General features: G+C 42.3%; 1 protein-coding gene across 1 annotated transcript in view; it reads left to right on the top strand.

Annotated features, from left to right (window-relative positions):
* Positions 1 to 14,250, top strand: part of GRHL2 (grainyhead like transcription factor 2) — a 182,886-nt gene extending 168,636 nt beyond the window's left edge. The window contains exons 16-17 of the mRNA XM_008066408.1: positions 10,763 to 10,827; positions 12,917 to 14,250. Coding sequence (XP_008064599.1) covers positions 10,763 to 10,827; positions 12,917 to 13,031 — 180 coding nt within the window. The 3' untranslated portion in view covers positions 13,032 to 14,250. The remainder of the gene's footprint in view (positions 1 to 10,762; positions 10,828 to 12,916) is intronic.
* Positions 14,251 to 14,651: the final 401 nt, after the last annotated feature.

Raw genomic sequence — 14,651 nt, 5'->3', positions numbered from 1 at the left:
CTACTTGCAGGTAGCCCACTGTGAACTTTGGACTGGGCCACATTCCGAACATTTTGGGATGGGCTACTTTTGTTTGTAAAGTAAATACTTAAGCTTCTATAGAATTGTTTAACTTGGCACAAATCAATCAGCTTAGGATGAAAAAGGTTTATAGAATATGTCAGTCACGGATTAGGTTATCCTTTGTTATGGGATTTTAAGATTATCATATGAAAAGGGTTTAAAGGCAATCATTGATTATGTTTTCATGGATTAAGGTTTCTGGTGGGTGGGGGACACCCCTCCCATATCTGACTTTGTGTATAAAAGACCCGTTGTAATTCCCAATAACACACATCACTTCTGCACTAGACGGGAATCCAGTCTCTTTCTTTCTCTCTCTCTCTCTCTTTCTCTCTTTCTTCTCCCCCCAATTGCCGATACTGTCTCCACCTTTGGGGTACCCTGAACCCGGCTGGAGCTGGTCTCCAGCAACTGATTGAGCCTAGGAGGTCGAGGCTGCAGTAAGCCACAGTCCTGCCATTGCACTGCAGCCTGGGCAACAGAGTGAGACCCCCTACTCAAAAAAAAATTGTGTATTGATGGCATACATGTATGCATGCGTGTGTGTGTGTGTATATAAAATAAAGCCATCTATATAAGCATCTATATATAGTTTAGGTATTAGCATTTGGACTTTGGCCTCAGAAAACCTGTGTTCAAATTCTGACTATGTCTCTTACTAGCTGAACAATTTTCTTAACTCCTTCTTCATCCTTAAAATTTGTTTGTTTGCTTGCTTGCTTGCTTGCTTGCTTTTTGAGTCAGAGTCTCACTCTCTCACCCAGGCTGGGGTGCAGTGGCATGATCACAGCCACCACAACCTTGACTTTCTGTGCTTAGAAGATCCTTCTACTTCAGCCTTCCAAGTAGCTGGAACTACAGGCATGCACCACCACACCTGGCTAATTTATTTTATTTATTTTAGAAACGAGGTCTCATCAAGTTTCCCAGGCTTGTCTTTAACCCCTGGACTCCAGCAGTCCTCTCGCTTCTGCCTCTCAAAGTGTGGGGATTACAGTTGTGAGACATGGCACCTGGCCTCATCCTTAAAATAGAAAAAATAATAGTACCTAACTCACAGGGTAGTTGTGAGGATTAAATGAAATGATATAAAACTGTGCCTGGCCCCTGGTACATACTAAGTCCCAGTTAAAGTTGGTCTTGGTTACTAATTCTTTTTAAGTAGGAATGAGTGCTAGAAAGGACACTATGCAGACTTCTTCCTCCTGTTCCTCAGATTTTGAATTTCTCAGATACTCATTTTTCTACTGTGTAAAAGATGGAAAGTTAATTTGGCTTGGAATTCCATTATGTAATATCACACAAATTTGAGATTTCAGAGGAGACGTGAGGTTGTGGAAATGGTGCAGGCATTTGGGACTGAAACTCTGGAAGTTATGTGGGGAGGTCTTCTCCTGAGTATAGAGGCAGAAAGCTGCCTCTGAGAAATGATTTCTGTGTTCCACAATCCAAGGCTTCACATTCAACAAAACCTCAAAACAAGAAGGCAACGTGACCCTGACTTTCATGTTTTGTTTTGACTCTTAATTTCAAAATAATGTCACTGTGTGTGGAGATTTATATTTTTTAAACAACTAAAACTGCTCAGTGAATAGAAAGAAATAAACCTTAACTTTTAAGGAAGTTTGTTTAATCAAGGGTTATTTTACTTGTGCTCAAGCCATCACTTTGAACCCTGTCACTGGTTGAAAATGGCTTCCCATAAACACAGGCACAGTTCCCCACTCATGACTGTGGACCCAGGACATTGCTTATCTAAGTGGGTCCATCAGAATCATCTGGGGTACATTTCCAAGATGCCATCCAGAGCCCCTCTCCTGATCTTCGGAATCAGATTCTTCAGTGGTGGGCCCAAGAATCAGCATTTGTAACAAGACCCCTGGTTGAACCAAAACACACTTAAGTTTGAGAGCCACTCACTGGTGTGGATCTCCGCTAGGAACTGGTATCAGAGTCTGATTCCACTTTCAACTCCTACATGCATAGCCACTTAGAATAGGAATAAGCCCATTCTATACTGTTTGGGGGCCATGTCTCTGCAAAGGTAGTTTTAAGACAGGAAGTGGCCCTACAGACTATTTTATAACCCCACCCCTGTGGATTTTAGGAATTGTCCCACATCTAGGCTACTTTCATCCCTTTTTTGTTCAGGAAGGCCAAATGCTATCTCTGTTGAGGAAGGAACTCACAGTCTTCTAGGGCCAGTAGACTTTACAACTTCAAATGTAAAAGATATGAAGGAAAGGCAGAGGGAACAGCAAATGCAAAAATGACGTGTGTGTGTGTGTGTGTGTGTGTGTGTGTGTGTGTGTGTGTGTGTGTGTGTGTATCTTGCAATTGTTTTTGAAACAATTTAGGGACTCATGCTTCATATCAACATTCATAAAGTTTTATTCCTTTCACATTTGAAAAGTTATTGGAATAAGAATAAACATTCCAAGTCACGGCTCACCACGACTAAAGGAAAAGGGATTAGGTAATAACACTAAGCATCAGGCAATAAGTATGATGTGTAGTAGTTGATCCCAGTCAGCTGGGCTGGGCAAGTTACTCAACCTCTCTATACCCCAGTGTCATCATTTCTGAAATGAGAGATAATATCATGAGGATAATACAATGGGCTATGTGAAAAAAAAAATCCAGAATTAAGCCGGGCTCGCTGGCTCAGCCTGTAATCCCGCGCCTTTGGGAGGCTGAGGTGAGTGAATTGCCTGAGCCCGCGGGTTTGAGACCCACCTGGGCAGCGAGACCTCATCTCTCAATAAATCAAAAAAAATCAGCCAGGTATGGTAGCGCATGCCTGTAATTCCGGCTACTCGGAAGGCTGAGGTGGAAGGATTGCTGGAGCCCAGCAGGTCGAGGCTGCAGTGGCCGGGAGCGGCCACTGCACTCCAGTCTGGGCAACCAAGTGAGACTCCAGCTCAAAAAAAAAAAAAAAAAAATCCAGAATTATTTTTGGGAAGGCGGGCCCCTTGTAGTACACTCGGAATTTGTTCCTTCAGATCAAATGGTCAACCAAAGTTTTTATCTGGAAGTTTTGAGAAGGTTGTGTTACGATTTGTGGAAGAAACGTCCTGAGTTGTAGCAAACAGGTGACTGGTTCTTCCAACATGACAATGTACCTGTCCATACCATTGTGCTAAGTGTTCAGCAGTTTTTAACAAAAACAGCATGATCCTCATGCCCTACCCTCTCTATTCACCCGATCTCACCCCAAACAACCTTTTTTTGTTTCCCTGGATGAAAAAAGTCCTCAAAGGGAAATGTTTTGCTGATGTGGAAGAGGTGAAACAAAAAACAGCAGAAGCACTAAAACTGACAAGTTCAAAAACCGTTTTGAACAGTGGAAAAAATGTCTCTGTAGGTGTATTACATCAAATAAAGAGTACTTTGAAGGTGACTACAGTTTAAACATGTAAGAATAAATACACAACTTTTTAATAAATAAATTCCATTTTGGGGGGTTCTCCCTTATAGGGTTGGTGCAAGGATTAAATGAGTTTGTATACATAATACTTAAAGTAGCACATAAAATACTCTATAAATGGATGGATATGAATATGTGCAGTAAAATATAGAGGCGCTGACTATGTAAATGCTATAAGGTGGAAAAGCAGATTGAGATTCTTCCAAGTCAAAGGGGATAAGGAAAGGGACAGGGATGCTCTCTTGGCCATGCTAACTGATGTACACAAAGAAAAAGGTTGCTCATGGCCTCAGTAGCTCCTGCCTTTTATCCAACTGAGTCGTTCATACATGGAGTGATGCATGAATCCTCCCTGCTTCTCTCGACTGGTCAAATGCAGCCACCCAGGAAGTGTTTACAAACAAGAGTCCCTGACGTGCATCTTAGGAGCCCACGCTGAACAGCACATAATTCCAAATGAGAATAATTAAAAGTCACTGGCTTCTATAGCTGGCAGCTCTGTTAGACGCATCTGGAGAAGGCAGACTGAATCCTACACTGGTGAAAACCAATGGGAATCTCTAACTTCTGTCTGTCTTCTATCACTTACATAAGGCTTCTGAGCAAAGGGAACTTTCCACAAAGTCAGAGTCTAAAAATCACAGAACATCCAACAACCAGTAACACGTTGGTGAGATGTGTCTAAGACCTATGATCTTCCTGTGTGTCCAGGTAGTCTTTGGGCTCTTTACAAATATTGGTAATGCACTTTAAAAAAATGATTAAAGTGTATGCTTAGTTCAGATGACTTGAAAACCCCAAGCACTCTTAATCATCCCTTTCTGACAGAACAGTCATGTAGCACATGTTTTGCATTCATAAAAGGGAGGGTTATTTGGGTGATCTAATCCAGCCCCTAGGCAGAAGGATTTTTCTGTAACCCCCGACAGATGGCCAGCTTCCTCTGCATGAGATGCTGACAGTCTCACTTTCCAGGGTTCTGAATTTGGCAAATCTCCCCGACTTGCATGAGGGCAGAGAATACCGTCTCAGTGTGGCAATCATCAAGTTACCTTTGCTGCTGAAGGCTACACTGAGAGCAGGGCTCTGCCCACCTGGGGACACAAATTTCATCTCTGCCAGTTGCTATTTGGTACCAGATGGGGTCCATGAGTCTCGCTCCCAAACTATCTTAACATATACCCATTTTCTCTACAAGTTCAGAATCTGAAGCCACCTGCCAGGTTGTTCCCTTTCAAGTCCTGTCTCTGCCACTTACTAGTCGAGGGATCCTGGGCAAGCCACTTAAAGACTAGAAGCCTCAGTTTCCTCATCTGAGAAACAGAGTCTGTGAAAGTGTTTATTCCATTGTAATATGTGAGGATTAAGCAAGCCAACAGATGCAGCACTCCATATGTCTAAAAACTGTACATATCCAGCACTCAATAAATGCTAGCTACTGCTGGTATTGGTGCTCCCAGCAGACTCAGGTAGAAATTGGACTTGTGCAGATTTTATGCTTCTTGTCTAGTTCTGATTCTTATCAATTGATTTGTAAACTGAGGGATTTCTGTTCATGACTCCCTGCTGCTGGGGGAGGGGCAAACCTCTGAAAAGAAAAACCCAAGGATCAAATTAACTTCTCTTTTAGAACAGGGAACCTAACATGCGAACCTGTTGATGTTGAGTAAAAATATTTTCTTTTTAATTTTATTTTTCCATTTTGTTTTAAAAATGACTTCCAAGTAACACTAACCAAAGTTCAAAAAACCAACTCTTGAAGACCAAGCAAGTCAGAATGATAGATACAAATGACATAGTCTACAAGGACTTCAAGTACATAGCAAACACTTCAATACGGCAAAAAAGGGCGATCAGGGGTTCTTACTTTTTTGTGCCATGGATACCTTTGGCAGTCTGGTGAAATCTATAAACCTTTCCAGAATAATGCTTTTAAATGTGTAAAATAAAATACATAAAGCAGAAACAAAATCAAGAATATTGACATGCACTCACCAAAATAATAAAAAGCATATTTATGATATAGAAATATATGCATGATCCTTATTCATGCATTAAATATCACGATCAATGGGTGGGACTAATAACGACTGTAATTTCAAAGTTTGATGGATGAGTAGAATCAATTTTTTTGAAATCTTTGCAGAATTCTAATATGATGTGAAATATATGTGAAATATATAACAAAGACACAGGAACCGCTAATATTACTGTATGTTCATAATGGAAGGAAATGCTACATTCTAGTTTGAGGTTAGTGAAAATAAGGGTAAATGTCTTCCCCATTCAAGTTCATGAACATCTGCAGACCCCAGGTTAAGAGGCGCTGGCCAAGACCAACCAAGTTGAGGAGATGATGGTCCTAGAAATGATGTGGAAGCAGGTTACTCCTCAAGCATTTTTTTTCCCTGTGCACCAGCTCTGTTAACTGGGTCGTTCTAGAGCCCTGGGGAATGGGGAAAGCAGTGAGCTCCCTCCTGAGAACTGGCTCCAACTGGGTCTTCCTTTCTTCATCCCTTCAGCAGAGCTTCACTCAGAACTCTCTGGGTGCAGAAGCAGCTCACTTTGGCAAGTCCCTTTTGACTTACATGTGCAAATACGGCCACCGGGAGACATGACGAATAGTGCAGGTGCCAAGCATGGGAAAAAGACAGAAAGGAAGCATAAATTCTTCCAAAGGGAGCTTTGGGGGAGGAGAGATGAAAGTTATGTCAACCCTACATGATCGAGTGTCTCACCAGATTTGGAAACAGCATTATGGTGTTCAAGGAAGCTTGCTAGTGTTAGTGTATTTAGACAGATATAACATCTTCCCAAGCAGTTGCTAAAGGAATTTGGCTCTCTAAGGAAGAGATGGTGAGCTGCTAGGCTGCCAGGGTTATGTAGGAGTGTTTCTAAGAGGTTAAACATTTCTGGTAACTTAACATTTTTATTTCTCATTGTACTGAATTATGATCCCAAATGGCTTATCTCTGTTACCCAATTCGTGAGAGAGTCTCTTTAGGAGACAAAAATGTGTATGTGTGTATGTGTGTGTGTGTGTGTGTGTGTGTGTGTGGTGTGTGTTTATTATACTATGTAAAGTATATTGATTATATTATTCAACTGTTTTTACTTATCTGTCTACTAGATTTGTCCAATTCTAAAAGAGATCTCTTGATATCTCCTGCTGTAATGGCACTTTTCTCAAGGTTTTTCTACATCTGCAATAATTTTTGTTTAAGTACTATGCTGTTGGATGGGTAAGGCTTTATGCTTGCTATAGCTTTCCCATAATTGTGCTTTTTATTGTTCCATCATGTCAGGTCTCACCTCATCCACCTTAAATTACAGCTCATCCCTTGCCCTTTGCTTTTGTTTGCATTTGCTTGGTATGGTCATCAGCAGTCCTTTGTTCACCACATCATGTTCAATGCTGCTTTTTTTAACAACATATGGCTGTTTTTCTGTCTTCCTTTTCCTCTTCCTTTTGGTTTTCTCTTTCCTTTCTCACCTACCCAGACATTCTGGCTTTTACTGGAAGAACGAGGTTTATTCTCATTTGGTGTAGTGACTGATGTACTTGGTCCTTTTTCCTCCACGTTTTTGTTTCTTATTTATTTCACTTTGTGGTTTCCTCTTTCTCTTTAGTGTTGCAGTTGGATTGCTGTTTTTCACTTTTTTAATTTAGAAGTCATTCTTCGCTTTCCCTAAATTGTTTCAATTCCTTCTTCTTCTCCACTATTTGAAAATGAAATTCCAACTCTTTTTCCAGCAAGACCCTCTAGCTCCCTCAATTCTCTCTATGAGACTTTTAGATCTTTCCTCTCTCCCCTCCTTCTTCATCCTAAGATGAATCCACTAAAATGCCCCCGATACCCTGTCACCACAAACTTCCAACTTCTAGATTTTGCTGAACTCATTTAGTACTTTTTCCGTAGGAAACAATTAGATTTTTCTTTGCATTATGTCCCTTTTCCTTTAAGAGTCTCATTTTGCGCGTGTATTTCACATTCCCAGTCCCTGTGGCCATACATACACTCAAACCTAGGGCATGACCCTGGTTGCTTGTTTTATTCCCCCTTTGCCTAGTTTAAAGTCTCTATTCTGATGCATTTGCTGTTCAGATGGAGTTCTTTTGTAAGTACAGATGTCCCTTGTTGTCCTGGGGAATTGGTTCCAAGACATCAGTCCCCATATCAAAATACCAGGATGTTCGAGTACCTGGTATTTGCATATAACCTATGTACATTCTCCTGTACATTTAATACAATCTCTAGATTACTTATAATACCCAATATAATATATATGCTATGTAAATTGTTGTTACTATGTTTTCTATCCTCTTTTTTTTTTTTTTTTTGAGTTGGAGTCTCACTCTTGTTACGCAGGCTGGAATGCAGTGGCATACTCACAGCCACCGCAGCCTCAACCTGCTGGGCTTAGGCGATCCTTCCACCTCGGCCTTCCAAGCAGCTGGAACTACAGACTCACGACACTACACCTGGCTAGTTTTTGTGATTTATTATAGAGATGAGGTGTCAACAAGTTGCCCGGGCTGTTCTTGAGCCCTCAGGTTCAGGCATTCCTCTCACCTCGGCCTCCTAAAGTGCTGGGGTTACAGGCTGAGCCACCGCACCCAGCCTCTATCCTCTTTTTTAAAAAAATATCTTCTGTTCATGGTTGGTTGAATCTGCAGATACCAAACCTGCAGATACTGTATTATTTTTTTCTTCAAATGAGATGTTTGGACGATACATTCTCTCAAGCCTTATGTTACTTTCACTCTGAGAAGTGAGGGATAACTGGTTGGCATATAGGATTCACAGGGGAAAATTATTTTTTATCTATAGTCTGAACGAGTTATTCCACTGTCGTTTGGTATCTAGTGCTGCAGATGAGAAGACAGAAGCCAGATTTATTGGGATAACTTGTTCTTTCTGTCTGGGGTGTTCCAGAATTTTTTTTTTCTTTTACACTTGGAGATCTGGCACTTTACAGAGGGGCCAGATGTATAAGTGTTTTCTCCTTGAGTTCTCCTGGGATTCAGGATACTCCTGCTGTTCAAAACAGAGGTCTTTCTTCTACTGTTTGTTTCATTATTTCCTCTTCTCTAACTGGTTATTTTTCTCTGTCTGGGGTGATTTTTGCATCTTATTTGTCCTTAGTCTTCAAGTCTCTTTTCTTTCATGGTTTCCATCTATGCCGTGTATTTTTTCTTTGCACTTTGAGATTTTTTTACACCTGGTTTCTCATAGCACCATTTGGTTTGCTGAATCGACGACTTAGCCTTCCATTCCTTTACTGAACTTCTCGGTTTTTTTGTAGCTTAATTATTGTATTTGTAGATCTAAAGTTTGCAAGTGTGTACTTCATAAAAGTTCTATGTTCTTAAGTGTTCTTTTATGTTATGTTCAAATGGATGCCTTAACCCAAGGCCATCTTTCTTCCCTGTCCACAAGCCTCCCTTGGATGTGTTATTTCTCATACTTGGCTCATTTAGGCTCAGGTGTTGCTGTGCGCAGTCTCATCAGCGATGGATCCGTGGTGTGTGGCGGGTCGGCCACCTGTGCCCAGTCTCCTCTTGCTCACCCAGCCCTGGGCTCACCTGTTTTGCTTCCTCTGGGCTTACTGGGGGATGGGGAGTTCTTCCTGTGGGGTGGGAAGTTTGGAAGCATGGGAACCTGTGATTCTCTGTAAAATGAGCTCTTCCCAGGATCCAGAGATCTTTTAACTTTTCTCTAGAGCTTTTCAGCCTTCTTTCTAGACTCTGTTAGACTTTCCAGTCATCCAAGTTCCAAACCTCATCTGTCCTGGCTTTCTGTGAGTCCCACCATCTGCTGGGCTCAGAAAGAGCAGGCAGATTAGATTTGGAAATGGAAGTATTTAGGGCAGGTCTTTCCAAAGTCCATCTCTAAACGATTACTACTTTATATTTAAAAAGTGAACCACAATCATTGAAAAATAAAATAAACGGAGCAGAATTGTACAAAGTAAAAAGTAAAAGAATATCCCTGTTTCTGTCCACTGTAACTACTGTTAATAGGTTCTTTAAATATTTTCTATATACTTATATATAGTTTTAAAAACTGCAAGTGGGATTATACTACATATGATGTTTTACAACTTTCTTTGTCCCCCCTTAAAATGTTAAGCATATTTTTCAATGTGAATTCATATAGACTTCTCACATTTCTTTGAATGACTGTGTGGGTTTTAACTGTGAAAATATTAAAATGTGTTTAAAGGCTGTTTGTTATATGCAGTTTTCTCAATTATAAATGAGTGATGCTTTGAAAACCTTTACATACATCTGAATGTATTCCTGTAGATCAGATTACTAGGTGTGGAATACGTGGGTCTAAGGATATATGCATTTTAAATTTTAATACTGTCTGCTAAATGTCTCTCCCAAAAAATTGAACTTGTTACTCTTCCATACAAGAATAAAAGTGTATAATATGTGAACTACTGTTTTTCATACTCTAGCTGACACTGTCTTATCAATTTTTGAGTTGTGGTTAGTCTAAAAATAAAAGTAGTACTATACTTCACTTTCATTTAAAAATTTTAAATTATGAGTGAGATGATGCATTTTTTCATATGCTTATTGTCCAATTATATTTTTTTTCCTGCGTATTGCTTCTTCATGCTGCCTTCTTCCTTTTCCCCTTGAATTGTTAGTCTTTTTCTTGAGGTATGGGAAGTTAGTCCTATGTCCGTCATTTGTGTTGCAAAGATGTTTCCCAGTGTGTTATTTGTCCTCAGGTTTTTATGGTGGTTTTTGCTATACTGACATTTTTAATCTCATTTTGTGTTTATTAATCTTTAAACCCTTTTATTTAGGTTCCATGCCTCACTTAGAAAGATCTTCCTTACTTTAAAATGGCAAATATACAAAGGATTGACTCATGGGTTCTTCTTGTGTTTTATGGTTTCATCCTTTACATGTAAATCCTTGATATACCTGAAATTTATTTTGGTGTAGGGAGTGGAGAAAGGATCCAACTTGTTCATTTTTTCCTATTTAATCCAACATTGTGATTTGAGTCACTCTTTTTCTGATTGATCTGGATTCATAGATTGAATTCCCATGTGGCTGGATCTTTTGTCATATGATTTAAATTCTATCCAAAAAGAGAGGCTTATAGATGAGCATTTTGAGAGTTTGACTTGTGAGTGAAGAGTACTCTGTGTCCAGGAAAATGTCCAAGAGGATGAAATAGAATTCCTCTCTTGCCTCCACTTAGGCCTCCTTCTGTGCTCATCTGCCTTGTTTTATTGGTATTACAGATATCTGAAAAATATGGGCTGCCTGTGGAGAAGATAGCAAAGCTTTACAAGAAAAGCAAAAAAGGGTAAGAAAGAAACCAACTGAATGTAAATTGACTTCCACATCAGATAAGTCTATGTGATGCCTTAAGAAGAAAAATGGTGACTGTCTTGTGTTAGTTGTGTTAAACACCTTCCATAAAAACTATATATCAGTTATCTTTCCAAAGACTTCAGGGCAACTTACAAGTGCAATGCATTTTGAAGATCTTTGGTGAGAGCAGGAGGGAGGGAGAGAGCGCATTGGTGTGAAATCAGGTGAGATGCCCTGTTCTAATGACAGAATGAGCGGGTGGTCTAAAGGGGTCAGGAGGTGGTAAGGACACCAGATAATGGCAAAGCCATCTCTCTGCAGAGAGTGGAGTTTATAGGGCATCACAGGAGGCCTTTGGGGCTGGTTTCAGGTGATAGAATAGGAACAAAAAGAGCTCAGGACACAGGGAATTCTCCCAAGGTAATTACCAAGAAGATGTTCTCAAATGCTCATTGGACCTGCTTGTTCTTATTGTTAAGAAAAATGGATCTTATTTTTGGGGTGTTCATTAGGTTCTGGGTCCCCTGCTAAGTACTTTACATGCATTCCTCTATTTACTCCTCACTACTCTATGGGTGAACCTATTATAATTTCTAATTTACTCTTGAAGAAACCAAGCCGGAGGGAGCTTAGGCATCTCTCCCAAGGTCTCATGTTCATAGAGCACAGATTTGAACCCAGGTCTGTGTCCTTAAAGCTCAAGTGCTTAGTTTCCAAATTTTGCCATCCATCCCCCTGAATGGGCTTCCTGTGTATGAGGGTCTAAGAGTGGCCATGGGAGCAGGATTTAGTCCAGGAGAGACTCTCTGTTGACTTAGCTTCTTGGGCCATTTTTCTACAAAAAGTCAAAGATGGTCTTTTAACTCTTCTCTGGACCACTTTCATAAAGAAATTTGATTTGCTGGGAGGCTCAGGTGTTCTGAATGATGGGACCTCTTTGTTAATCAAGGGGTCAAACAGGAAACCCTTACCACTAGGGCCCTTGTTGGAAAGCTCATTAAAGTGCATATTACACTTCTTGCCAAGGTCAATGTAATACACTGGGTGTGTTTTTTTGACACTGAGATCTGACTAAAGTCTCATGGTCTTACTGCCGAAGAAAACTCAGTGCAGCTGTTTAAGTGCAGCTGTTTATGCTGACAATGATAATGTTTCACTTTCATTGAGCTCTGTGTCAGGCCCTGTGCTAAATGCCTCTGTCCTGAGAACAACCCTTTAAGGCTGGGTGGTGATTCTTATTTTTGCAGAAGAATAAACCAAGGCTCTGAAAGGCTAAACAACTTGCCTGCTGACACATAGCTGTAAAATGATAGAGTTAGTTCATTCTCAGACTAAGACCTTTTTGACTTCAATAATGGGATTGGCTCAAGGCCTTCCAAAGCATGGAGCATTCCTGGAAGCTGTTGGTTGTTTAGTAACTCTTCCAGGGATAGTTAGCCAAGGAGTAGATCACAGGCTGTTAAGGGCAGGCTGCAGAGTGAGGTAAAGCCGGTTCCAAAACCAAGCTCAGCCAAATGAACTTGGGGGAAAGGATTTAACCTTCTGCTCAGTTTTCCCATTTGCAGAATAGTAATGATGACACTTACCTTCAAGGTTTATGTGAGGACTAAATACAAGATCTCTTAAACCCTGGCACACAGTATGTTTTCTGCAAAGAGGAGCTGTGATTCTTGCTTATGTTCCTCTCCCTCCTAAGAGCAGAGGCGGTGCATTTTTAAAATCCATTTTCAAGAGGCAGTAGGGGTCCATGAAAATAGTTAGGGGCTTAATGGTGTCCTGACTCTGGCAATAGCTGACTGTGATTTCAGCTTCCTAACTTCTCTGGATCTCAACTTCCTTATGTTTAAAGCAAGAGAGTTGGGTTGAAAGTTAGTTCTGAGAAATTGAAGCTTTACTTTCCTTTAGCTGGTTTTGGGGAAAGAAAATCGAAAGAAGGTCTTTCCCTGCCTTGTGTCCTCTCACCTCCACCCCTCCCAGCCTCCATTGCAAAAGAAAGGCTGAGAGGACCCCAGCCTGGAGCCTGGAGCCTGCCCTGCTCATGAGCCTTTGTTTCTATTCCCCCTCCCCCTACCCCATGGCAGCATCTTGGTGAACATGGATGACAACATTATCGAGCACTACTCGAATGAGGACACCTTCATCCTCAACATGGAAAGCATGGTAGAAGGCTTCAAGGTCACACTCATGGAGATCTGAGCCCAAGGCTGGCATCCCCTCGGCTGGAGCTCTTGGTGCATTCCTCCCTGGAAGAGACAGAGGCCCCGGCCCAGAACCCAGAGACCCATCTTCTCCACCTCACAACTGCTGTTACAAGACTACTCTGGGGAGCGGGTGAGGCACAAGGCCCCCAGCTGGCAGTGTGCTTGGCCCACCCGCCAAGCTCCTGCCTTGGAGCTGAAGCCTGAGCCCCTCAGGAAGGCGCCTGGGGCCTTTTGGGCTCTTATTTATTGCCCACCTTTGTCCAGAGCCCAGGGTCCAGGCCCACCAGGATTCTACAAGTCCCTGATGACTTTGGATGAGTCCGTCCAGGGTTCCTCCTTCAAGAGAAACATTCATCCCGAAGAGCCTGAAACATTCTCCCCGCTTCCTTCCCTCCGCTCCCGTCTCCTGAGTGGCTGGACAAAAAGAGCTACTTCCTGGTGCAGTAGTCACAGGTGGGGTAAAAGGTGGATGCCCCCTTCCTGGTCAGAAACCTTCAGGTTGCCCTGGGGAAGTTTGTCTTGCCAAACACCTCCAGGGGTTTCCAGCAAGAGGCGCCAGGCCTTGACAGGAAGACACTCAGCTACCATGTGATGAGTAAGTGACACAGAAAGTACTCCTGACGGTCATGTACATAGTGTTTATAATATTGCAATAATATATTTTACCTGTGGTACATGGGCATGTTTACTGCCACTGGCCTGGGGGAAGACATGTACCCAGAGACTTTGCTTTCTATGAGAGGTTTCTGCCTCTGCGCCTGTTCAGGAGACCTGCTGGGCTAGGGAGGGGGCCTTTGGGGGTATCAGATGGCTATGTAGATGTGAGGATGAACTCTCCAGTGGGTGTGCCTGGAACTTGTTTTCTGCCCCGGAGGAATCCCCTCCTCCATGGGCACGACTCTCCCTCAAGGCCAACACGTTTATCTCGAAGATGTGCTCTGCCTGACTCTTCCTTTGAGCTGTTTCCTGGGAATGGTCGTATTGTCTGAGGCCCCATCGCCTTCTCCAGCTCGACTTCAGGCACTCCCTGAGCTTTCTGGAAAGACTCTGCAGGGGGCTTGCCTTCAGGGCCCTGAGGCCAGGGCCTGCTGCAGCACTCCTTGGCTCTCATGAGAATCTGGACCCTGTGTAGTGCCTCATGGTTTCTGATGGTTTATAAGCATGACCTTCATCTCAAGTGTTTCTTTCAAAAGCCCAACTTCAAGAGTGAGAGCCACGCCAACAGCTCAGCTCTCGATGGCAGGCCAGGGCTTCGTCCTGGGCCTTGAGACGGAAGGGGAGCCATTAACTGCCTTGCTTTTGGGTGCTGAGTTTTGAGGAAGTAAGTGTGTGGGTGAGAATGGCCATGAGCTCTGGCTCCTGTGACACCAGCCTGAGGAGGCAGACTGGGAGAGAGGAGCCTCGTCCTCTTGGGGAACAGAGGAGAACACTCCCCTCAACAATCACAAAACGATGAGCCATCATGGGCTACTGTTCTCTTAGGGGACAGGTAGGTGGTTTAGGGGTTTGTGTTTACCCTTGTGAACTCAGGCACTCGCTTTTTGGTAGCCAGACACATCAGCACCCAAGGCCCTGGATCTAGGACAGGATCCATGCAAAGGTCCGAATTTGTAAA

The sequence above is a fragment of the Carlito syrichta genome, unplaced genomic scaffold, assembly GCF_000164805.1.
Source record: "Carlito syrichta isolate Samal-C Ts95f unplaced genomic scaffold, Tarsius_syrichta-2.0.1 Scaffold308917, whole genome shotgun sequence".
Classification (NCBI taxonomy): Eukaryota; Metazoa; Chordata; class Mammalia; order Primates; family Tarsiidae; genus Carlito; species Carlito syrichta.
Note: the sequence above shows the minus strand (reverse complement) of the source record. Positions and strands in the feature narration are given on the sequence as shown.